Below are 23,809 nucleotides of genomic sequence, written 5' to 3' on the forward strand. Positions count from 1 at the left end.
TTCTATTTATTTATTTATTTATTTATTTATTTATTTATTTATTTATTTATTTATTTTTTGGTTTTTCGAGACAGGGTTTCTCTGTGTAGCTTTGCGCCTTTCCTGGAACTCACTTGGTAGCCCAGGCTGGCCTCGAACTCACAGAGATCCGCCTGGCTCTGCCTCCCGAGTGCTGGGATTAAAGGCGTGCGCCACCACCGCCCGGCCAGAACTCTACTTCTAATGGTTGCTTAGTGATGTGGGATATATGAACTCACTTAGTTTTAAAAAGAAGGTACATGCCGGGCGGTGGTGGCACACATCTTTAATCCCAGCACTCGGGAGGCAGAGGCAGGCGGATCTCTGTGAGTTCGAGGCCAGCCTGGGCTACCAAGTGAGCTCCAGGAAAGGCGCAAAGCTACACAGAGAAACCCTGTCTCGAAAAAACCAAAAAAAAAAAAAAAAAAAAAAGAAGGTACATGCCGGGCGGTGGTGGCACACATCTTTAATCCCAGCACTTGGGAGGCAGAGGCTGGTGGATCTCTGTGAGTTCGAGGCCAACCTGGACTACAGAGTGAGCTCCAGGAAAGGTACAAAGCTACACAGAGAAACCCTGTCTCAAAAAAACAAAAATAAATAATAAAAGAAGGTATAAGACAAGGATGTAGCTTAGTGGTAGAGTACTTATATGATTCCAGCACTGTGTTTAAAAAAAAAAAAAAAAGCTCATTACAAAAGATGTCTTAGGAAATGCCTGGTTTTGTTTTTTTGTTTTTGTTTGTTTTTGTTTTTTGTTCTTTATTCCTTTGGGTGGCCCACTGTCCAGCTCCCAAATAAATCACACGTAGAAGCTTATTATAAATGCCTGTCCTTAGCCTGACTTGTTTCTTGCCAGCTTTCCTTTACTTAAATTATCTCACCTACTTTTTGCCTCTGGGCTTTTTCCTTTTCTTACTTCTGTGTATCTTACTTTCACTCTTACTCCATGGCCGGTGGCTGGGTGGCTGGCCCCTAGTGTCCAGTTCCTTCCTCTCTTGTTCCTTCTTTTTTCCTCCCAGATTTCTCCTTCTATTTATTCTCTCTGTCTGCCAGCCCTGCCTATTCCTTTCTCCTGCCTTGCTATTGGCCATTCAGTTCTTTATTAGACCATCAGATGTTTTAGACAGGCACAGGAACACAGCTTCACAGAGTTAAACAAATGCAACATAAAGAATGCAACACATCTTTGCATCATTAAACAAATATTCCACAGCACGAACAAAAGTAACACACCTTAAAATAATAATCTACTACAGCCTGGGAAAATGATCTTAAAATTGAGCAGCGATGATTTCTAGGAGGTGGGTGGTTTATCATTTAAGTTACTTTCCATAGACCATATTTCAGTGTTGGTGAAGAAGTGTTTTAAAAACAGTAGTAAGGCCTGAGTGGACTGGGCCATGTCTGTAACTCATTGTGTCCCAGCACTGGGAGAAGGAAACGGTGAACATTTTCCTGGCTTTTTGGTAGAGCAGCAGTGCCGATGTTCAGTTTGGTGTCAGTAAAAAGGGATTTCCTTGGGAGGGGATTTCCTTGGGAGGGGAAAAGGGGGGAAGGAGGAGCAAGCCAGGAGCTCTAGCAGTCGCTGAACCACACAAAACTGCCAACGATTTTGATTTGGTTTCGTTTGGTTTTTCAAGACAGTATTTTCCTGTGTAACCCTGGCTGTCCTGGAACTCACTCTGTAGACCAGGCTGGTCTCAATGCAACGCCTGCCTCTGCCTCCTGAGTGCTGGAGTTAGAGATGTGCACCACCACTGCTGGGCAAATTGCCAACTTCTAATCATCTCAAACCTCATAAAAAAAAGTTAACTTCCGCTTTATTCTTCTAAGTCAGAATCTCTGCACAGCTTCAGTTCCGTCCTCAGACTTAGCTGCTCTCCTGTGCTCATCATTGTTCTAAGTTCCTTCATCGTCCTTCTTCGGTCCTCTCAAGACTGAGGTTTTCAGTTATAGACCCATACAAAGTAGTGGTTCTCTGCCAAGGCCAAGTCACCCAGGTTTAAATTCTTAAAGGTCATAAAGGCAGATAAGAGTTTTCCTCAGGCAGTGACTGTCAGGCTTTCTTTTACAACCCAAAAGGGGAGTGGTTAAAGGAGGTCTGGTCAACTAAGAGCTGAAATCGGTTAATATATCGGGAAAAGGGAATTTATGTGCTCAAACTACATTCCTAGAAGTGGTTAGGCAAAATGTTAGGAGTCTACAATGTTAGTATAAATCATGAGCAAAATAAAACTACCTATTTTTCTTTAGGAGCCATAACTTGATGCACCTGGTATGTGAAAGGTCCTTTTGTTCTAAATGTAGAGATACCACTAAGAAATCTAGAGATATCACTAAGGCTGTGTAAGAAAGGAAGGTCTGAGCTTAATTTGCACAAGAAAAAAAGTTATGTACTTAACATTCGCCTGGCCTAGGTGGTATGTTAAATATCGAATGGATATTTACCTTAATTTAGGAGACTAGCAGGTGGTCTGGAATGCTTGTTCTATCTGCCATTTTTTTGTCTTTGGATATGTGAGAGATAGCTCAGATAAAATGCTTTTGTCTGAACCTGGCCCTGGCCTTGGATGCTAACGAAAGGAGATACCTGATTCCAGTGCTAAAACAGAGAAGAGAAAAAAAAGCCTGGAAAAAGGAAGCCTTGTCTGTGTGACTGTTATCCAAATACCTTAGTTGTATGGGGAAAAACTATGCCCAAAGAATGACCAATCCACACCGTTAGTTCTTAGGAAAAAGAATCAACTGGGGAAGCTATAATAGAGCACATGAAGTTCAAGCTGATGTGTTCAAGAGCTAGTAGCACCAATACTTCCTTGAGTCTTGGCTTCCTCTGGAAAAGCCCTTGGCCCTTACAGGTAAATGCTGTCATAATCAGCTGAATTCCTACTTCATATTTCTGTGGCTCATAGCAATGATCTGTGGATGAGGAGGGATTTTGCTGTGACTGTGGGAAGATAGATTCAGGAAGGCTATGATCTGAGCCCCTCTTTCCTCTCAGGTTGTAGATGGTCCCAACCAGGCCTCCATATATCATATGGGTTACCCATGAGAGGTCAGAGATCAGTGATTCTCAACCTGTGGGTCAAGACCCCAGGGTTGTCAAATGTCCCTTTCATGGGGATCACATATCAGCTATTTACATTACAATTCATAACGGTAGCAAAATTACAGTTATAAGGTAGTAACAAGAATAATTCTGTGGTTGGGATCACAATGTGAGGAACTGTATTAAAGGACCCCAGCATTAGGAAGGTTGAGACCCCACTGGTCTAGAGTCTGGGGTCTTTGACAGATTTAGAATTCAGTGTCTTTGGACTAGAAATGCCCCTTATAAATTGGGGGCTGGTTCTCACCTGGTAGCTCATTGTTACTTGTCATGAGGTAAGATAATGGAGGCCAGAGAGCTGGCTCAGTGGGTAAAGGTGCTGCCAGATGACCGGAGTACAGAACTCACGTACAAAGCTGGATGCAGTGGTGAACATCTGTAGCCCCAGCACTCCTACAGAGAGACAGGAGCATCGAGCAGGCGAATCGGCCTGGAGGATGCCGCAGAATCAACAAAACAGGCTGCTGTCCCCTGACTCCACACATGGACTGTTGCATGGGTATGCCTTTGTGCACATATGCACACACACACACTAATAATAGTAATAATAATTTTTTAAGCGATAATTAAAAGCTGGAAAAAGTGAGATTGGGAGAAAATAACCAAGACCCTTAACCCAAGCCCTGTTACCATGTTCCTGTTTGTATTTTTATTCTTCTTTCCTTTTTTAAAGACAGTGTCTTGCTGTATAACCCTGGCTGGCCTGGAATGCTCTATGTAGGCCAGTCTGGTCTTAAATTTATAAAGATCTACTTTTCTTCTGTCTCCTGAGTGCTAGAATTAAAGGCTTGCACCATCACTGCCAACATAGTAAGACCTTGTCTCAATATAAAAAAATTTAAGCTGGGTGGTGGTGACACACGCCTTTAATCCCAACAGCACTCAGGAGGCAGAGGCAGGTGAATCTCTGTGAGTTCAAGGCCAGCCTGGGCTACAGAGTGAGTTCCAGGAAAGACTCCAAAACTACGCAGAGAAACCCTTTCTTGAAAAAGCCCAAATAAATAAATAAAGTTTATTAGTTGCCTAAGTCTCAAAGTTTGTATCTAACTTATCATTGATACTTATTTCTCTGCCTTCTTGCCAGTATTTGTATAAGCCTTTCAACCAGCATCGATACTCTATAATTTAATAATTTGAATCACTGGTACATATTCTAATATAGTAACTATAATTATAGTGTAATATTAATCTATCTGTTGCTTAACCATCGTAGTAGCCAAGGTTTTGTTGTTTTCTATGGCAGAAATTTCTATGCGGGATGTTCCCCTTAGGATGAGGTTCCCCAAATCAAAAGGTCTAGACTTGGCCAGGCTCCTGCTGTATATAGGGGCCAGGCTGGTTTCCCTCAGGAGCTGTAGGTCGGGCCCTCTGCCCTTCACTAACTGGGTGCTTACCCTCAGGTCCCTGGTCCTCACTCCATCTATGACCACATCAGACCTTTCCACTCACTCCACCGCCTCTCTCATCAGCAACGAGGAGCAATTTGAAGACTATGGAGAGGGGGATGACGTGGACTGTGCCCCCAGCAGCCCCTGCCCTGATGATGAGACCCGAACCAATGTCTACTCAGATCTAGGATCGTCAGTGTCTTCCAGGTGGCCCCTTTGCTCCGAGGTGGTATTTGGAGTCCAGGGAAAATGGCAGAAACAGTCTAGCCTCATCCCAGTGGGTCAGACAGGCAAAGTCCGTCCTTCCCTCTGTCCGGGGCTACATGGCTCTGCTAGCATGTGGGCTGCCTCCTCCTCCTCTCCTGATTGGGGGTCAGGTTTGTCCTTTTATCTTGGGGAGGAAACAGTTAACTGGTCTGTGAGTCTGCAGACCCATGGTGGGTGTCTGTCATCGTGCTTCCCAGAATTTCCTTCCTAGAGTGGCCCCTTCTCACCTGCCTGAGTCACTCCTCCCTGTGACATTAGCTCTCGGTATGCCTCGTCTGTTACTTGGGATCATTTCCCCAGCTTGCTTTGACAACCATGGGGAAGGGATGCTCTGGTTTATTTCCATTCCTCTGTCCCAAAGTAGAAATAAAAGCCTTGGGGAACTAGGTAGAGCAAGCTCGGTAGGGTGGGCAGGGCAAGCCTGCCAGCAGCGTGGAGTGACACCCTCTCCTCCTCTGGCCCAGTGCGGGGCAGACCCCAAGGAAGATGCGGCATGTCTACAACAGCGAGCTGCTGGATGTGTACTGCTCTCAATGCTGCAAGAAGATCAACCTGCTGAACGACCTGGAGGCCCGGCTGAAAAACCTGAAGGCCAACAGGTGAGGCCGCAGCTCAGAGAGGCTGTGTGTGGGTGTCCCCGTGTCCGAGGACTGGGTGTTTCCTCCTGCAGCATCTTGGCACCAAGCTGATGAGTGATGTCCCTTCAGACCCAGTGCCCCTCTGGTCAGTGACTGTGTCTTCCCTCTCTCTAGCCCCAACCGGAAGATCTCAAGCACAGCTTTCGGACGGTAAGACCTTGGGAGACAACGAGCTGAATGCTTTCCACCTTCACTTGCTTCTGCTGTCCTGGGGCAAGGGCTCCATGGCGGCAGCCCAGATCAGCCTGTGCCCTGTATGTAGCCAAGCCAGCAGACTGCTGTGAGGCCATCCCCAGCCGGGGGTCAGAACTCCTTTCCTGCTCTTGCCACCTCCTTCCCACTTAGCAGGGCCAGCATCTGTAGATACTCACTGCTTCGGCTTTAGTGGGCTTTCTAGGGTGCCCTGAGGACCACCGTCTAGCCCATGGCTGTTGGTGCCTTCCCTTCCTTCTGTGCAGGACCTGGGCTTGGGGCGTGTCCTGACCACCATCCTTGGAGTAGACAGTCACTGGGGTGGGAAGGTCAGGTGGAGTGTTTCTCCGGGCAGCCCCGGGACTGAAGACTCTCCTAGCCCATAGCCTGAGTGGGGGCCCCAGACGGTGGCAGACTCGGCAGGCAGGTGCCCTCCCCCCACAGGCAGCTCATGCACAGCAGTAACTTCAGCAGCAGCAATGGCAGCACCGAGGACCTGTTCCGAGACAGCATCGACTCCTGTGACAATGACATCACAGAGAAGGTGGGCCCGGGGGCGCTGTGCATGTCCCTGGCATGTGTGGGGGTGGGGCTCCAGGCTGCTCTCTGGGGCCTTGGATCCTGTGCCCACCTCGGAGTTCAGGGTGAGAAAGGGCAGTGGTATAGGCCCCTTCATCCCCAAATACGACTATTCTTCTAGCAGAGTTACTTGGAGAGCCTCGCCATGAGCTCTTCTGGAGTCTCGGTTCTGTGGCTTCAAGAGCCTTTACTAATCTGTTACCCCACATGCTGCAGGTGAGCTTCCTGGAAAAAAAGGTAACCGAGCTGGAGAATGACAGCCTGACCAGCGGGGATCTGAAGAGCAAGCTGAAGCAGGAGAATATGCAGCTGGTGCACAGGTCAGGGCGCGGGGCTCTGGGGAAGGGGAAGTTGTCGCCGCTGCCAGCAGAGAAGCCTCAGTCTTCCTGGCTCTGAGTGAGGCACTTGGCCTTGATTCCAGACCCGATAGATCCTGTTCTGGGTGTACAGCCCAGAGCCTGTGACTCTCACTGCTTAGAGCGGTAGTTCTCAACCTGTAGGTCTCGACCCCTTCGGGGTCACATATCAGATATCCTGCACATCAGATACTTACATTATGATTCATAATAGTAGCAAAGTTACAGTTTTAAAGTAGCAACGAATTAGTTTTATAGTTGGGGGTCACCACAACATGAGGGACTGTATTAAAGGGTCTCAGCATTAGGAGGGTTGAGAACAACTGGACCAGAAGAACTAGAACTTGACTTCCCTTCCTGGGAACAGGCCCTGAGGTAGGGAGTGGAAGGCAGGAGGGCCCAGGTGGTACTGCGTATGGTCAGGTGATGGTGTGGATGGACAGCAGGGACACTGGGAAGGATGCTACCCCGTGCTGGCTGGCTTCCCCAGGTGCAAGAAACTTGGTAGACTCCTCTGGGTCTGGGTCTGGTCCCCCATGGCATTCTTGTATGACCCAGCGCAGCCTGATGGAGCGACTGTTGGACAGACACAGGCTTCCAGTGGTCAGGGTTGGGTTACGACTCCGGAGGGGCCTGACCTTTTCCTCCCTCTGGATTTCTTACGGCCATTTGCCAGGATGTGCCTAAGTCATGGGAGGAGTGCTGGGCAGGAAGTCCCTAAAGAGAGAGTAAGGTCTAGAAGTCATTCTTGTACTGTGGCCGGGCCTGCTGCCTTCTGTCTCCTGTGTGGCCTCGCTGCTCTAGGGAGCTCCCTCACTAGATCTGCTTCTCCCTCGAGTATGGTTGACACACTTCTTGTCAGAAGTCACAGTGTCCCTAAGTTACCCGTCAGCCAAGCTCATGGCCCATAGGCCTGGCAAACCCTCCGCGTCACCGCGGCTATGTGAGGGCCTTTGGCGGGGTCCAGGCCTTCTTGAGTGGCGTGAGGGTGCGTGAGAGCGTGCTGACGGGAGCTGTGTGTGCCCACCTCAGGGTGCATGAGCTGGAGGAGATGGTGAAGGATCAGGAGACCACGGCAGAGCAGGCACTGGAGGAGGAGGCCCGGCGGCATCGTGAGGTCTACTGCAAGCTGGAGCGGGAGAAGAGCACTGAGCTGGAGCTGCTCAACACCAGGTAGGCCTCAGGCCTTCTGCCCCGGGCCCCTCCTGGCCCCTCGGCCCTGGCCGCCCGTGGGTAGTGCTGGTCCCAGGCGTTTTCAGTAAAGCTGAGCCTCCCATTCTAGCACTTCTGCTGCAGATGCTTTAGCCTTGTACAGGCCTGTTGTTAGGGAGCAGGCAGGATGGACGGACAGTCCTGTAGCCCTGTCATGGAGCAGAGGAAGATGCAGAGGTGGAGCAGAAGGCAGGGGCTGATATCTAGACCTGGAGCGCCCTCTGCTGTCAGATCCTCCCCTGTATTTGAACGTGGGTAAACTGAGCCTGGAGCCCCAGGCTTAGGGAAGTAGAAAACCAGGTCCCTGGGTTCTGTGGCCCGCTTTATCCTTCCATGCTGGAACCCAGGCAAACCAGGAGCGGGAAGAGCATCACTGCCCCGCTCACATTGGCTTTTCCTGCTCTGCGGGTCCTGTCTACTGCCCCCTCCCTGCCTGCCCCACAGCCCACACAGTGTGCACTGTGACGAGGCCGTGACCTGTCCTGGTTCTCCTTGGGCTCCAGGTATTTAAGCAGAAGGTTCTAAGCCCAACCTGGGTCAGGGAGGGGTTGCTGGACAAGGGCTGGGTCAGGCAGGCCCAACCCAGTGCAGTTTGGTGAGGAGACCTCCCAGCTCTCCTGCGCTTGAGACTCCCCACCCCTTCCCAGAGTTTCCCATGCCAAATTTGGACTGGTATTCTAGAACAGTGGTCCTCAACGCTCCTTATGCTGTGACCTTTACTACAGTTCCTCATGTTGTGGTGACCCCCACCCATAAAATTATTTCACTGCTACTTCATAACTGTCATTTTATGCTAATGTATGAATGGTAATATAAATATCTGATATGCAGGATATCCAATAAGCAAACCTCCAAAGGGGTCTAGACCCATAGGTTGAGGACCATGACTCTGGAGGCTGCTATTTGGCTCTGGGGCTGGTATCCTAAGGGCCGTCTCACTTCAGTATTCCTGCTTTAGTGACTGCAGGCTGAAGAGAGGTGGCTGGGACCGAGAGGCAGAGGTGGAAGGATCACAGAAAGAGCGGCAGTCATAAGAGCAGTCCCACTCTCCTCTCCCCCAGCTCCAGGGCTTCCTGCTCCTGTGGAGGCATGGATGGTGCTTCCGGCCATTGGCACAGATCCCCTCCTTAGTTGCTCACCAGCTCCATGCTGTTTACCACAAAGGTCCAGACTCCTCTCTGGCCCTTGTCTGGAGGCCTCCTTTGGGTGTCCAGAATGGGACAGTGTCTGGGGTGGAAGTATTGGGAGAATCAGACCTGGCTCTGCACAGTTGCAGCCATCTGACCTGCCTGTGAAACCGCCTGAGTGCAGCCCCATGGGGGTCACTGCAGGACAGCCGTCTGCAGACGCTCCTCCAGGAGAGGATTGCTGCTTCTGAAGCAGAGAGGGCTGCAGTGAGCTCTCGGGATTCCCGACAGGCCTGGGGGTGGAGAAAAGAGAGCAAAGCATGGTCACTGCCTCCAACTGCACATGTTAACAGAAGCCCGGGCATACCAGACAGAGGAAGACTGCCCCACCACCTAGAGGAAACCCTTCCTCATTGTGTGTGTACATGTGAGTTCACATGTATGTGTGTGTGGAGACCAGATTTCAGAAATTTTTAGATTTTGAAATACATATTCGCTGGGCGCTGGTGGCACACGCCTTTAATTCTAGCACTCGGGAGGCAGAGGCAGGCGGATCTCTGTTGAGTTGGAGAACAGCCTGGTCTACAGAGCAAGTTCCCCCCAATTTATTTATTTATTTATTTATTTATTTATTTATTTATTTATTTATTTATTTATTTATATATATATAATTTTCATATATATAATATGTAATTATTTTCAGGCTGTAAGTTACTTTTTAAATTATGTATGTGTATACGGTGTATGTGCATGGTTCTGTGTGCCACATTGCAAGCATGGAGTTCACCTTTACCTTGTTTCAGACAGGATCTTTTATTGGTTTTGCCAGGCCAGCTAGACCTCCAACTTCTGGGGGTTCCCCTATCTCTGCAGCAGAACACTGTGATTACAAAAACACACTGCTGTGTCTAATTTTATGAGTTCTGAGGATTCAAGTTCTTCTGTGGCAAGCACTACCTACTGAGCCATCTCCCCAGCCCTATAAGCTATTTTAGAAACCAAGGGGTGGGGTGATGTGATGGTGACGCACACCTTTAATCATAGCACTGGGGAGGCAGAGGCAGGCGGATCTCTGAGTTCAAAGTCATCTTGGTCTATAGAGTGAGTCCCAGAATAGCCAGGGCTACACAGAAAAATCCTGTCTTGGAAAAAAAGAAAAGAAAAAAGGAAGAAAGGAAATTTCATGTTTAGATAGGGTCCTATCTCTAAGATATATATACATGAATATGTTCTTTTGTTTTGGTTTGATTGATTGGTTTTTTTTTGAGACAGAGTTTCTCTGTGTAGTTTTGGTGCTTGTCCTGGATCTCGCTCTGTAGAGTGCTAGGATTAAAGACATGAACCATCACTCTTGGCTAATAATTTTGCAAATGAAACAGTTCCCTGATAATAGGGATTTTGGCTTGTGGCATCATGCCATTGCTCAAAAAGGTTTAGATTATAGAACAGTTTGGATTTTTGGATTAGGGGTGCTGGGCCTGAATTGTCTTAACCTTTCTCTCGGTTGGTAGTTTCTCTCTTCCGGAAGCGGAGACTGGCTGCCGTCTCTGTAAGGTCATTTCCACTCTAGCTCCTCAGATCTGCCGTTTTTCTTTCCCAGGGTGCAACAGTTAGAAGAAGAAAATACGGATCTGAGGACCACAGTGACTCGGCTTAAGTCACAGACAGAGAAACTGGATGAGGTGAGCAGCAGGTCCCAGCAAGGTGCTGAGTCCGTAGAGAGGTGACGGCGGTCAGAGGCCTTCCTTCCGAGCGTCGTCTCCGGGACGCTGAAGTATTTCCCCACAGAGAAAACAGAAGTGCCAGGGTCTGGTGGCACACACCTGCCATCCTAGCACTCAGGCCGTGGGGGCAAGAGCATCAGGAGTTCAGGGCCATCCTTTGCTACATCATGAGCTTTGAGGCTAACCTGGGGTACATGAGAGTTTTGTCTTAAAGATAAAAATAAAAGTTTTAATTAATTAAAAAGGGAGGAAAAGTGAATAATGAATTTCATTTCTGAATTTACAAAATTTCCAAGTTTTCTACAGTGAAAAAATAATCTGTATTATATATTGTAAATGTCTTACATTGTGGATTTTTTTTTTTTGAAGAGGGTGTTTGGGCTAGCAGCTTCTTCTCGGGTTCTGCCTGACACCACTGAAGGACATCTGGGCCCAGGGCATTTCCTGCTATGTTTCTAGAATGTTCTGGGAGAGCACTCCCCAAGGTGGTGGCTCTGCCTGTCCATTTACCACACCGAGGTCCTCCAGAGCTTGAGGACCCTCTGGGCACGCTTGCCCTGATGAGGTCTGCCTGACTCTAGGAACGGCAGCGCATGTCTGACCGTCTGGAGGACACCAGCCTGCGACTCAAGGATGAGATGGACCTTTACAAGCGCATGATGGACAAGCTGCGGCAGAACCGCCTGGAGTTCCAGAAGGAGCGGGAGGCGACGCAGGAGGTGAGTCACGGGCCGGGACCCCCGGGGCTTCCCTCCATGACCTTGCTGCTGCCAACAGGCTGCTTCTCTCCCCCGGCAGCTCATCGAGGACCTGCGGAGGGAGCTGGAACACCTGCAGATGTACAAGCTGGACTGTGAGCGGCCAGGTCGGGGCCGCAGCTCATCTGGCCTTGGCGAGTTCAACGCCAGAGCCCGAGAGGTGGAACTTGAGCATGAGGTCAAGCGTCTGAAGCAGGTAGGCCCTAGAGCTACTGTCCAGTGGCTTTGAAGAGGCGGCTGGGTCAGCCATGTGGGCCTCTGTTTAGAAGTCATAGGGAGGGACACAGAGTGACCCAGTCTAAGAAGGGCAAGGATTCCCTGTACGCCCAAGGAAAGCGGCACTATGATCGGAAGCAGAGTGGTTCCCGTGGGCAGACAAAGCCAATTTTCCGAAAGAGGGCCAGAACCACAAAGAAGGTTGTGCTCAGGCTTGAGTGTGTCAACCCCAACTGCAGATCCCAGAGGATGTGGGCATTTGAACTGGGAGGAGCCAAGAAGAGAAAGGGCCACGTGATCCAGTTCTAAGACTTGTGTTTTCTGAGAGGAAAATACCGAAGCAGTAGGAAGAAATTACCCGTTAGAAAATCAAGTTTTTGTTACTGAAACCAGAAGAAGTGATGGGGAGGGAGCCGTGCGCGGCAGCACACACCTCCGGCCTCCTCTCCTGTCTGCTCTTCTCAGTAACCTGGTTGCCAGGGCCCGCCATCCCATCCCACACTCAGGCAAGCGGCTTACCTCAGGTTACAGCCAACGGTTCCTGGGCTCATGGGTCCCTGTCCTGTCCTGGGTGAGGATGGGGTGAGGAAGCCATCTCCACCCTGCAGATGCAGGCTTGGCTGGGTTGGGGCCTCGGGCATATAGGGTCTAAGTCCTGAGACTTCCGCTTCTCACAGTGTCCCATCACTCTGTGGTTGCAGCCTGGGTTAAGCATGGCATCAGGAAGGGCAGTGGCTCCAGAAGGGAGTGAAACCCAAAGTCAGGCAGGCCTGTGGGCCAGATTCTGGGCATGGGTCACACCTGAGCTCGTTTGCCCAGTAGAAGTTCTAGTGGCCATCTCCTGCGGTACAGCTAACCCATCACCCACCCAGGAGGGGCTCCCAGGTCCCTAGGGTGAGCGATAAGCAAGAATTGAGGGGGCACCTGTGTCCGCTGCCTTCGGGGGCAAGCTGTCTTGAGACAGCTCCCACTAAGCAGGTTCCAGAACCTGGCTGTAGGAGGAGCAAGGGAAACCAGCCCTCCTTCCTGCGCAGAGAATCCAGAATGGCACTTGCCTCAGCCAGGTCCAGGACGGCCGGCTGAGCTGCCTGGTGGGCAGTTGCTCCCCACAGGACCCGAGAGGGGAAAGACGTCCTGGTTCTCCCAAACAGGGCTGCAATTCCCCCTTCTAACTGAGGACTGTGGCATGCCACACCTCTGGGCCAAGCCTCAGTTCTCTGACCTCCGTGGCCCTGCAGAGGCCATGTCACCTCCTTTGTCTATCGATGATGCACTGAGGGAGGATGATGGTGGCCTGAGGACACAGACAGGGAGAGGTGCGTCCCAGCAGGCTCAGTGCTCCCCTTAGCTCAGGTTGCTTCTGATCCGCTGCCACAGGAGAATCACAAGCTGCGGGATCAGAACGACGACTTGAACGGGCAGATCCTGAGCCTCAGCCTCTACGAGGCGAAGAACCTCTTTGCCACCCAGACCAAAGCCCAGTCTCTGGCTGCAGAAATCGACACAGCATCTCGCGATGAGGTAGCCTTGTCCCTTCGTTCCCTCGGGCTCACTCTCACATTGGTGACTGGTCCCCATCCCGTGGGTCCTGGCCCAGCCCCCACCACCATGAACCCCAGGCCACACAGGCTCTCTGAGGCAGGCCAAGGCCTGGTCCTCATGCTCCTCCGCCCACTGCTGTCACAGTAACCGCAGAGCTGAGCAGGGGGCAGCGCAGGGCGGAGCTTAGCCCTCTTTCCTCCAGAGCCCTGGCTCAGAGTGAGCTCAAATCAGAGATCCTCCTGGGACTTAACCCGATGGTGGCCAGAGTGTCTTAAACACTGACTTTTGCACACGTGTGTACTTGGTCTCTTAGCTCACAGCTTCATAAACACTTCCCTGTCACATGTAGAAATAGCCACGCGGCTAGCGGCGGGAAAGGAGCCCGGCTCCCCAGCACTGTAGGCCATCTTTTCTGCCTCAAGTACAAAAATACTCAGCTGCCTTCTAATGTGAAGCTGAGACCCCGAGTACCTGAATCTTGCCTCCACCTCAGACTCAGAGCTAAGGGCCGACCAAGTAGATCTAGGGGAGCAGGTAACTCCGAAGAGTTAGAGCTGCACCTAAATGTCATGGCGAGAGCCGCTGAGTAAGGCAGGGCTGGAGTGAGGAGAACACTGTTCTGGACAGAGGAAAGGCTGGCGGCCCCAGGCATCTTCTGGGCCCAGGGACTGTACATACTAGCCCTGATTATAAGTACATCTGGCCAGTGTTCCCAATCTTTGTGAAAATTCCCCCAGGCTTTTAGCCCCTCCCCAGGTCAGTGAAATTACCTGCAGGCTGATCTGGGGTCCCTCTGTCATTGGTCACCGGCCCCCTGGAAGCCTAGCCTGGGCCCAACCCTCTGACCCACCTTTCTCGTTCCCTTCAGCTAATGGAAGCCCTGAAGGAACAGGAGGAGATCAACTTCCGACTGAGACAGTACATGGACAAGATTATCCTGGCTATACTGGACCACAACCCCTCCATCCTAGAGATCAAACACTGAGCCAGGGTTGGCTGCGGAGCGGCCATTGGACCTGGGACCTAGGGACAGGCCTGCCGGAGGAGGAAGATGCAGGCGGGACCCCACACTCTCTGTAAATGTGCTTCCAGCCACCCTGTGTGTGTGTGCTAGGGTATGTGCGGGAGACCGCACACACAGACAAGGAGTGAGCTGGGGGCCATGGCTGTGGGTGACAACCCGTGATAATCTGTGTGTGCACTTTGCGGCCCCTTTGTGAGGGGCTGAGGGGAACTGGATGTGGGAGGAACACTCTCAGGAGTTGACAACAAGGACTGGAAGCTTTCATTTAGGATACTGATGAAATGATTCTACCTCTGTGGATAAGGGTTAGAAGGAGCTCTCAGGAGATGGTCTCCCCACCCACCTCGGAGTAGGGACAAAACTGTTACGTTCTCCATAATTTGGTGTCCTATCAAACCCAGGTTTTTTAAGCTCAAAGAGGAGGAAGGGGTGTTGGGAAGAACAGGGACCCCTGTGGGTAGCCTTTGGGGTACAAGTAGATGGAGTCCAGTGGACTCGGGTTTACAGAGCAGCTGCGTGCACTGTCCATGCCCCTGGGTTGAGTCCTTTGAGTTTTCTGTGCCCTTTCCAGCCTTGGTTTCCTACCTCCCCTTTCTGGTTGGCCTTCAGTTAGTTTTGAAGACAGGAAATACACACAGCACTCACTTGGGGGTAGAAGAAAGGCCAAGAAGAAGGGTGGAGTGTCCAAGACAGGTGTTAAGTTAACACTGGGGGCCAAAAGGAGCGACTGCCTGGAAGAGACGTGTTCCCGTGGCTGCCTCTTACGACAGATGTGCCTTGGTGAGGGCAAGCCTAGGGAGGTGTTTCTACTGGACTCCTATGGGGAGGTAGCCACACCCCTTCTTACGGCCTTCAGACACACCTGGATCTGGTCCCTCTGTTAGAGAGCAGACTTCCTGGTGGGGGGTCCGGGAGGAACATTGTGGAGGAACCTTGGTCTTCCGTTCTGTGACTACATGGTGGGAGCCCCCCCTTTCCTCCCCTGGATTTTTTAAGAATGCAGTCTTTTGTTCTAGGCATCTGGGCTGTTCCTGGACTGTTACAGTTTATCTGAGTCTTATATGGCTCGTGATTGGCTTCCTTATCTCCAGCCCAGATAAACGTGGATGGTCTTAAGTCTTCCCTTCCGCTTGCTTTCTTAAGCACATCTTGTGTAAGAAGGAAGGTTTGGGCATGTTGGGGAGGCTAGTGAGCAGAAGTGGGGGGGCAGTTGAGGGTAAAGGGGAAGGGACCGGAGCCTGTCCCCTGCTTGGCAGAGACAGGGCTGTGGCCAGTCTGATTTCAGTCGGCTCGCTTCTGCTTTCCTTGGCTTTTCAGATCCGTTTTAATGACGCGCATAGAGCTGTCTGGTGCTGCGTGGATGGTGGGTGGTTTGCCTTGCCCTGGGCTGCCTGGCTGAGCCACATCAGGAAGACGGGAAGGCTTGATCTTGAGGCGCAGGTCTCTGGGCATTCCCTGGGGTCTGGGAAGATGGGGAATAGAGAAAGGCTAGGTGGGCAGTCTTGAGGACATGAAGGGAAAATAAACTTGAGGTTGGTCTAGGTGCCATGCTGGAAGGAGTGTGGCAGAGGCCAGGTGAGTCTCGGTCCTGGTCTGTAGGGGCTGCCTCGGGGATGAGTGTTCTGTACTTGAACTTGTGTGGGCCTCCAGTGTCACGGTGTGTAAGTTCCTAGAGAAGGCCACAGAGGCCAGAGTCACAGCATAACACGAGGAAGGGAAGGCTTTTGGCCAACGTTGGGCTACAAGAATGGACTCCTGGAGGAGATGGCAAGTCTGGAAGCCCCGTGGACCTGGACCCTTGCTGTAGGCCTCTGGAAGAGGAACTTCCGAGGGTGGGGCCGGCTTCCATACGACACACCTCAGGCTCATCCAGCCTTCTTACTTTCCTCAGCCAGAATACACTCCGAAAACTTGGTCCACTTGGCCTAAGATCATGTTTATTGTTTCTTGTAGTGGTGGCAGTAGGTTTTTGTTTTCTTTTTTGAGACAGGGTCTTACACTGTCGCTCTGGCTGCCCTGGAATTCAAGGTCATCCCCCTGCCTTAGCCTCCAGAGTGCTGGGATTACAGACAAACAAGTGGTTTTAACTTTTAGAATCACGATGTTCCATGACGTACTTGATGCTTCGGGAGCTTTTTAATATTCTGATCCTTATGTGTTCTAACAGTTGGTACAGGTGTGGCCCGGGCCTTGGAATGTTCTAAGAATGCCCCAGGTGATAACTAATTTAGCTAAGTGTCCTGTGAAGGGGTGTTGGTATTGCCAAACTGGACAGCTCCCTCGGGGAAGGGTCAGCATTAACTTGCCAAGATCCCAGCAGGGTGGGGGCCATGCAGGGGACGCCCTTTTTATGTGATGCTAAACCGTCCTCACGTTCCATTAGAAGTCAAACAAAATGGGCTAATGTCTTCATGTGTCTGATTCCTTCTAGCGTTGACTCGGCTAGATTTGATTTTAAACTGGTAGCTTCCCTTGAGATTCTACAGAGGAAATTGCTGTTGTTGTTTTCGAGACAGGGTTTCTCTGTGTAGCTTTGCGCCTTTCCTGGGACTCACTTGGTAGCCCAGGCTGGCCTCAAACTCACAGAGACCCATCTGCCTCTGCCTCCTGAGTGCTGGGATTAAAGGCGTGCGCCACCACCGCCCGGCAGGAAATTGCATTTTTAAAATTTTATTTCTGACACACTAAAAACACAAAGCTCAAGAACCAAGCAGAACACCAGGGCCTGAGACTGGGTTTGCCAGTTTGTGTGCTGGTGTCACGGGAGGAAGTTCTGAAAACACATACAATGGCAGGCTTGGAAATGTAGCACAGTCGTCGGGTGCTTAGTGTGAGGTTTTGTCCCCGGCATGAAAGTAGGTTGAGGATCAGACCGACTCTGAGGTCTCCCGTTGAACTGGTGGCGGGGGTCACCACATTCGTCGGCGTTTGTCCTCCCCGGCACTGGTCATGCACAGTTCAAGGTGGAGGCTCAGGTAGAGACGCCACATGAAATGTCTCCGAGCTCAAGCAGGGCTGGAGAAGCTTGCCTTTGACTGAGGTGACCAGAAGATGGCTGGCTGGCTTTGGTAATTGTGCCACTGAGTGGTCCTTGCCCCAGGAGAGGGTCCCGCTGCCCTCACTGGCCTGGAAGTCTGTGTCCCTTCATGGCTCTCTGCCTGGGACCCCTGGAATCACAGAGAGCAGGTGCCGGCTCATCCTGGGTATCGGCTCTTTGCAAAGTGGGGGCAGATGGTTGAGAGCTGGGCCTCGAGGGCAGCTTCAGGTGCTGTGGTCACTTGCCTGTGGGTTTTGTCTGACTGCAGTCAGGGTGTCCCAGTGGTTTCCCGGTCAGTGTCAAATCAGCACCCAGTTCACACCATGGAGACTCAAGGTGATGGTCCTGTGGCTAGTCTGAGTTGTGATCCATACTGGTTCTGATGGTCCAGGGGGTGTCGTTACACATGTGGCTCCCAGGGGATGTGGAGGCTCCACTACAAGGCCCCAGGAAGCAGGAGGACTTACTCTCCTGTGGGGCGTTGGCAAATGGACGCCTGTCTCTAGACATGACTGATGGGATCTGGGAAGGGTTTAGGGCAGTCAGCAGACCAGCCTGACAGATGCCCAGTGACTCTGTGTAAGTCCAGGTGAAGCTCTTTAGGGCTTCAACACTGCCCCTTCTCCCCAATCTTTCCTCCTACCCCCAACCCCTTCCGGGGCCCAAGGACATGCCTCTTGGTGGCTCCTCAGCTTGGCATCACTAACATGTTCTCACCAAGGGGCCTCAGGTTGGAGTGGCCAAACCTTCCCAGGACCTCCCTCTCCTGACTTCTATGTGGAATGTGCATGTGATGGGTGTGTCCGGAAAGTGGAGTTGGCATCGCAGCCTGCCTTAGCTTCAGGGCAGGACAGCTCTGTGGCTCTGTCATCTTTTAGCTGCTCCGCTAAGAAAATAGGCACTTGTAGAAGGCTTTGTCTCTGAAAGCATAGCAAGGTGACAGTCCTTGTCACCCTATCCACCAGGAGCTGGGTGTCTTTGCTGTACCTTCCTTGTGGGCTCCTTCCTCTTCCCGTTGTGACTGTAACGTAGGGATGTCTACCCGAGGGCTACCAGCTGGGGGCAGCATCGCGGGCCACCTCTCCTGCAGGCCTAAGGTCTGCCGCCGGCTCGGCCTCTTGTCAGGACAGTCGTCTGCTTCCCTCTTCTGCACAGGCTGGTTTTTGTCTGCATGGTTTGGGGTCCTTGTGCCTTTTCCCCCTTGTGGCCACCACACAGGTTTCTGTTACCCGCTGCCCCTTTTGTACACCCCCTTGCCGGTCTTCCCCAGTCCTGTGTGTACTCACATGTGCGACCATGTGCCTCCACTGAGGCCCGCTGGCAGACCCTTTACCCCGGCCCCCCACCCCCAGTCAGGCCCCGCTTCCCCATAGGTCCCCCAGCCTCTGTTGACGTGCTAACTTTTCTACAGGATCTTTTGTTACAGTCTTCAGCATAGGAACCACGTAGTCACCGTGTACCTGCAGCTAGTTTAGAAGCCCTGCGTCCCAGACAAGGGCAGCTTTGTGTAGACCAGCTTCTCCCACAAACCTCTTCTGTGTGGATGTGGATGTTCATAGAAGACGGACCACCTGGCCCCAGCAGGGAGGGTGCAGGTCTGCAAGGCTCCATGCATGGCTCTTCTGGAGGAAGCCCCAGCCACGTGGTTTCCAGTGCTTGCAATACATTTGGGTTTAGGGCCACTGTGTCTGGTGTCTCCCCCCACGTGTGCTGGAGGAAGTCATTTGCTACTGTCCTGCCTGCTATGATCACCTGTCCAGCCCTTCCCTGCCTGCTGGTGCTCAGGCCAGAGTGCCATTAATCACCAGACTGATGTCAGGACCTGGATGGGACAGTGTGTGCTGAGGACACACAGCCTGCTGGCTCCCTCCCGGCTTCAGCTTTTCATGCTCTGGGGCTGGGCCTTCTGGGGACCGGGTGAAAGAAGCCACAGGTTATGATTTTCCAGGGATTACATCTGGGGCTCTGCTCCAGAAGCCAGTCATTGCGAATGGCCCTAGCTTTGGGGCTGGAAAGGAACGTCCACTCTAGGCCCCAGGGAGGGGGAAGGGGGGAGTCCTAGGCCTGAACTGTTTGCCTCCAGCCTGTTCTCTCCTGAAACAGGCTTTTAGTGCAGACACCTTCCAAGACCTGTAATGTACAGAGCAGTGTAAATAAAGAGTTGGCTTTTTGTTCCTGACTTGTGTGAACTTCTGTGGGGAACAGGGGATGGGAAAGAGGACGGAGGAGGTGGAGGGAGAAAGGCAGGCTTGTGTCCTGGCTTCGGGGTGACATTTCCCTTAGGAAAAACCATCTCTTTAGGAATGCAATAACTGAGGGTGGCTAGTGCTGCCCCCTAGAGGAAGAATAAGGCGGGGCCTGGCTCCAGTCAGCCCTGGCCTGCTTTGCCTGGAGATGGGGCTCCCAGAAGCTCCCATGTCCCCCCATTCCAGCCTCAGGACTGTGATTGAAAACTGCCCCCGTGCAGCAGTGTTCTTCCTCAGCAAGGGCCCTCCAGGGCTCGAGGGGTCCCTGGGTCATGCTCCTCCCATGTCAGCCACTGTGACCGGGCTCGGGTCCCCCCTTCAACTCCTTTCTTTCAATTGCCTGAGATGAATTCTGCTGTGCCATGGGTCACGAGGCAGCTTAGGATTGTGTGCTCCAGGACCCAAGGTTTCTACCTTTGTTTCTAGATGTGTTTTGAAATTCCAGGATGAAAGGGTGTCACTGGTCACCCAGGCCAGGTAATTGGCCCATATATCCCCCCCCCATGCAGGCCCTGTACACGCAGGTGCTCTGGGGTGGACACGCAGCTCTGCGCTGGACAGATGGACCTGCCTCCTGGGCCCATAGAGCCAATGTCAAGGGCAGACTTGAAAGTTCTGCGTTATCCCCTCAGTGTAGTCTTGTCTTACTACCTGGAGCCTCCGGACAGACACAGACTGATACAGGACAACCCCAAAAAGTTTACTTGAATAAACTTGAGCTCAAATAATCCAGTGAGCCTATGGGAATTATATTACATCTGCATGGGCCCAAATAAGGCCACGTTCAGTTCACAGGTACATTGTCTCTGAAAGTCGCCCCCACTGAAGGGGTCACCACCTCTGCTACAGTGTTAGAAGGCGTGGCAGATGGAGATGGACCCACCCGTGGCTCACCGGCGCCTTCCATGTGGCTGGTCTGGCAGCCTGATCCTGGCCCTGGAGCATGAGGAGTTTGCTGCCTCTGGACCTCCGCTCATGTGATCCCAGCATCTTCACTGCTGGTCGGAAAGGAATGTCAGGATAAGTCCGTGTGACAGAGCTGGGTTTATTAAGTAGAGATGGCAATCAGAGGTCTGGACATTCAGAGGAAAGGGAAGGGGATGGGTCTCTGGGGCTTAACAGTAGCTGTGTGAGTGATCGTGTGGCTTCTGAAGTCACAGTGCTCAAAGAGTCATTTACAAATTAGGTTCGGTGTAGGCTGGGCATGGAGGCACGTCTTTAGTCTTAGCCACTGGGAGACGGAGGCAGGCTGGCCTCTGGCTTGATAGTGCTGGGATTAAAGGTGTGTGCCACCACATCCAACTTCAAACAAAAGGTTGTTTAAAGAAAGTAAAAATACACAAACTGGTTTGCTGGTTTCTCATCTTCAGAATTCTGTTTGCAAATGAAATGGTGCAGTGGTTTCTGGAGCACATTGCTCAGGTTTAAGGAGAGGGGCATGCTGATAATGTCCACAGACCACACAGGCAAGCCAGGAGACCCATCTGTAGATCATTTCTCAGAGAAGGAACTTCTCTGCCACAGTCTCGTCTGTCAGTTTTTATTTTATTTTTCTCCATGCAGACAATAAGAACTACAAACTAGATTTGGGGGTAAGGGACCCCTTTCCTTCTCATGTCCCCTTATTCTTCCATCTTGTGGTTGTACCTCAAGTCCAGCTTGCTGCTCAGCCCTTTCCAGACCATGGGGGCGGGGGAGGGTGGGGGTGGGAGGGTGGGGGTGGGAGGCCTCATCCTGCTTTGACCCAGGTCCCTGTACCTACATTGTAAGGCTCCGGTGGAGTTCATACCACCCTCTCCTGGGTTCCAGGGCCCCCAGCAGACACCCAAGCCTGCAGGTGCTAAAGTCCCTCATATGAAATGGTGGAGAACTACATGTAACCCAGCATGGCCTCTCAAACATTTAAGGTCTCCTGGATTACTTTCCCTTACAGTTTCTTACATTTATTTGGGGGAGGGTATGTCATGGTGAGTGTAAAAGTCAGATAAGAACTTGTTTAAGTTGGAGCCCACCACCGTGTGGGTCCTGGGAGTCAAACTCAGGTTGTCAGGCTTACTGGCAAGTGCCTCTACCAGCTTGAGATTTCTCGTCGGCCCTAGATTACTTTTTAGAGATTTATTTATGTGTATGGGTGTTTGGCCTGCATGTATGTATGTGCACCTTATGTGTGTCTATGGATGGCTGTGAGCCACCAAGTTGGTGCTGGGAACCAAACCTGGGTCCTCTGCAAGAAGAGCAAGTACTCTCAACTGCTGAGCCATCTCCAGCCCCAGATCACTTTTAATAATACGAAGTAAATGCTGTATAAATGGAGTTATGTTAGGGGATGATGACAAAGAAGAGTCTGTATGTGTTCTGTACAGATAGAGGGATTTGGTTTTGAGATAGGGTCTCACTGCATAGCCCTGGCTGGCCTGAAGCTTGCTATGCCAATCAGCTTGCTCTCAACCTGCAGAGATCCTTCTAAGTGCTGGGATTATAGGCCACACGTAGTCTCAGATAAAGGCTACATACATGCTGTTAGGCTGGAGAGATGGTTCAGCAGCTAAGAGCACTGGAGTACCTGGTTCAATTCCAGCATCCATATCAGACAGTTCACAGGAGATTGAGTGTCTCTTTCATGCACATATCCACACACACATACATATAATTAAAAATACAACCTTGCTGGGCGGTGGTGGCACACGCCTTTAATCCCAGCACTCGGGAGGCAGAGCCAGGTGGATCTCTGTGAGTTCGAGGCCAGCCTGGTCTACAGAGTGAGATCCAGGAAAGGCACAAAGCCAAACCCTGTCTCGAAAAAACCAACAAAATAAAAATACAAGCTTAAAAATATTATTATGCATATGTGCCTTCCTGAGTCCAGGAAAGGGTGTCAAATCCCCTGGAACAAATGCTTGTGGGTGCTGGGAACTGAACTCGGGTCCTCTGCAAGAACAGTACGTGCTCTTAACCACTGAGCCATCTCTTCAACCCTCACGGCCCAGATTTTTCTTGTAAATATTTCCAGGTCAACAAGAAGGCTCATTGGGTAAAGCACTAGCCACACAAGCCTGACAACTGAGTTCTGTCCCTGGAACCCACGTCCATGGAAGGAGAACTGACTGAATAGTTGTTCTAACCTGTACACGTGTGCTGTTGCACACACATACCCATATTAAAGTTTTCAAAGGACATTTATGTGTATTGGTGTTTTTGCCTATGTGTGTATATATATGTACCACGTGCATGCCAGGAGCCTGCAGAGGGAAGAAGTGGGTGTTGGGTCCCCTGGAACTAGAGATACGTACGGATGGTTGTGAGCCACCATGTGGGTGCTAAGAATCAAACCCAGGTCCTCTGGAAGAAACTGCCAGTGCTCTTAACCATGGAGCCATCTCGCCAGCCCTGTGATTTTTTCAGTCTATGATTTGCTTTATCTACATCACAGAGCTCACAGAAGCTGGGTACAGAGGGGGCACCAGGTAGTGTTGAAGTGCTTTTGGAAGGTTGGCTCACCACCAGATGACACCGAACCACTCCAGGGACCCAGCTTGCCACAGTTGCCCAGAATTCAGGCTCTGCTGATAAGGAGAATCATCACAGCGGGACTTGACTTGTTGTGAGGGAAGGCCTTAAGAGGCAGAGCTGTCCTGGAGAGGCTTTAAGACGGCAGAGCACATGTGGAGCCCTGAAGTTGGGGCACCCCTCCCCAACAGGGCTGTACAGAGGGTGTGGCAGGAGGGGCTCAGGGAGAACAGGTCTGGGAAGGATGGTGGGCCCAGTGCAACCCAGCCTGGCTGTCCAGGTGTGCGGAGGGGGTCAACATTTGGCCTGTGCCGCCTGGCAGTTCCCAGGAGAGAGTGGGAGTGGGGGGAGGGGTTTCCCCTCAGTCCTTCCACCCTGCTCAGCCCTGGTTCTTGTTCTGAGTTCAGGTTTATTTATTTATTTTTTTTTAAGATTTATTTATTTATTATGTACACAGAAGAGGGCACCAGATCTCATTACAGATGGTTGTGAGCCACCATGTGGGTGCTGGGAATTGAACTCAGGACCTCTGGAAGAGCAGTCAGTGCTCTTAACCACTGAGCCATCTCTCCAGCCCCTGAGTTCAGGTTTATAAGTTGACTTTGGTGTTGCAGATTTTGACTTGGGAACTATGACACTACAAACATGACTCTTGTGTTTAATTGGTCTTTCTTTCTTTCTTTCTTCCTTTCTTCCTTCCTTCCTTCCTTTCTTCCTTTCTTTCTTTTTCTTTTCTTTCTTTTTTTAAGCTTGGCATGGTGCTCATGACTTTAATCCCAGCACCGGGAGGTGGAGGCAGGCCAACTCTCTGTGAGTTCAAGGCCAGCAGTCTACAAAGTGAGTTTGAGGCCAAGCAAAGCTACACAGAG

General features: G+C 51.3%; 1 protein-coding gene across 4 annotated transcripts in view; it reads left to right on the plus strand.

The window, feature by feature from the left end:
* Positions 1 to 16,079, plus strand: part of Rab11fip4 (RAB11 family interacting protein 4) — a 112,433-nt gene extending 96,354 nt beyond the window's left edge. For 2 of the 4 annotated variants that reach the window (XM_028866940.2, XM_028866941.2), the window contains exons 3-13: positions 4,528 to 4,722; positions 5,247 to 5,381; positions 5,535 to 5,570; positions 6,057 to 6,156; positions 6,408 to 6,511; positions 7,580 to 7,720; positions 10,487 to 10,568; positions 11,192 to 11,329; positions 11,409 to 11,564; positions 12,962 to 13,105; positions 13,995 to 14,111. In XM_028866940.2, the coding sequence (XP_028722773.1) occupies positions 4,528 to 4,722; positions 5,247 to 5,381; positions 5,535 to 5,570; positions 6,057 to 6,156; positions 6,408 to 6,511; positions 7,580 to 7,720; positions 10,487 to 10,568; positions 11,192 to 11,329; positions 11,409 to 11,564; positions 12,962 to 13,105; positions 13,995 to 14,111 (1,348 nt within the window). Of the gene's footprint in view, positions 1 to 4,527; positions 4,723 to 5,246; positions 5,382 to 5,534; positions 5,571 to 6,056; positions 6,157 to 6,407; positions 6,512 to 7,579; positions 7,721 to 10,486; positions 10,569 to 11,191; positions 11,330 to 11,408; positions 11,565 to 12,961; positions 13,106 to 13,994 lie in introns of all 4 variants that reach the window. The other 2 variants (XM_028866938.2, XM_028866939.2) reach the window with 2 other exon arrangements.
* The last annotated feature ends 7,730 nt before the right edge of the window (positions 16,080 to 23,809 follow it).

The sequence above is a fragment of the Peromyscus leucopus genome, chromosome 8b, assembly GCF_004664715.2.
Source record: "Peromyscus leucopus breed LL Stock chromosome 8b, UCI_PerLeu_2.1, whole genome shotgun sequence".
NCBI classification, from domain to species: Eukaryota; Metazoa; Chordata; class Mammalia; order Rodentia; family Cricetidae; genus Peromyscus; species Peromyscus leucopus.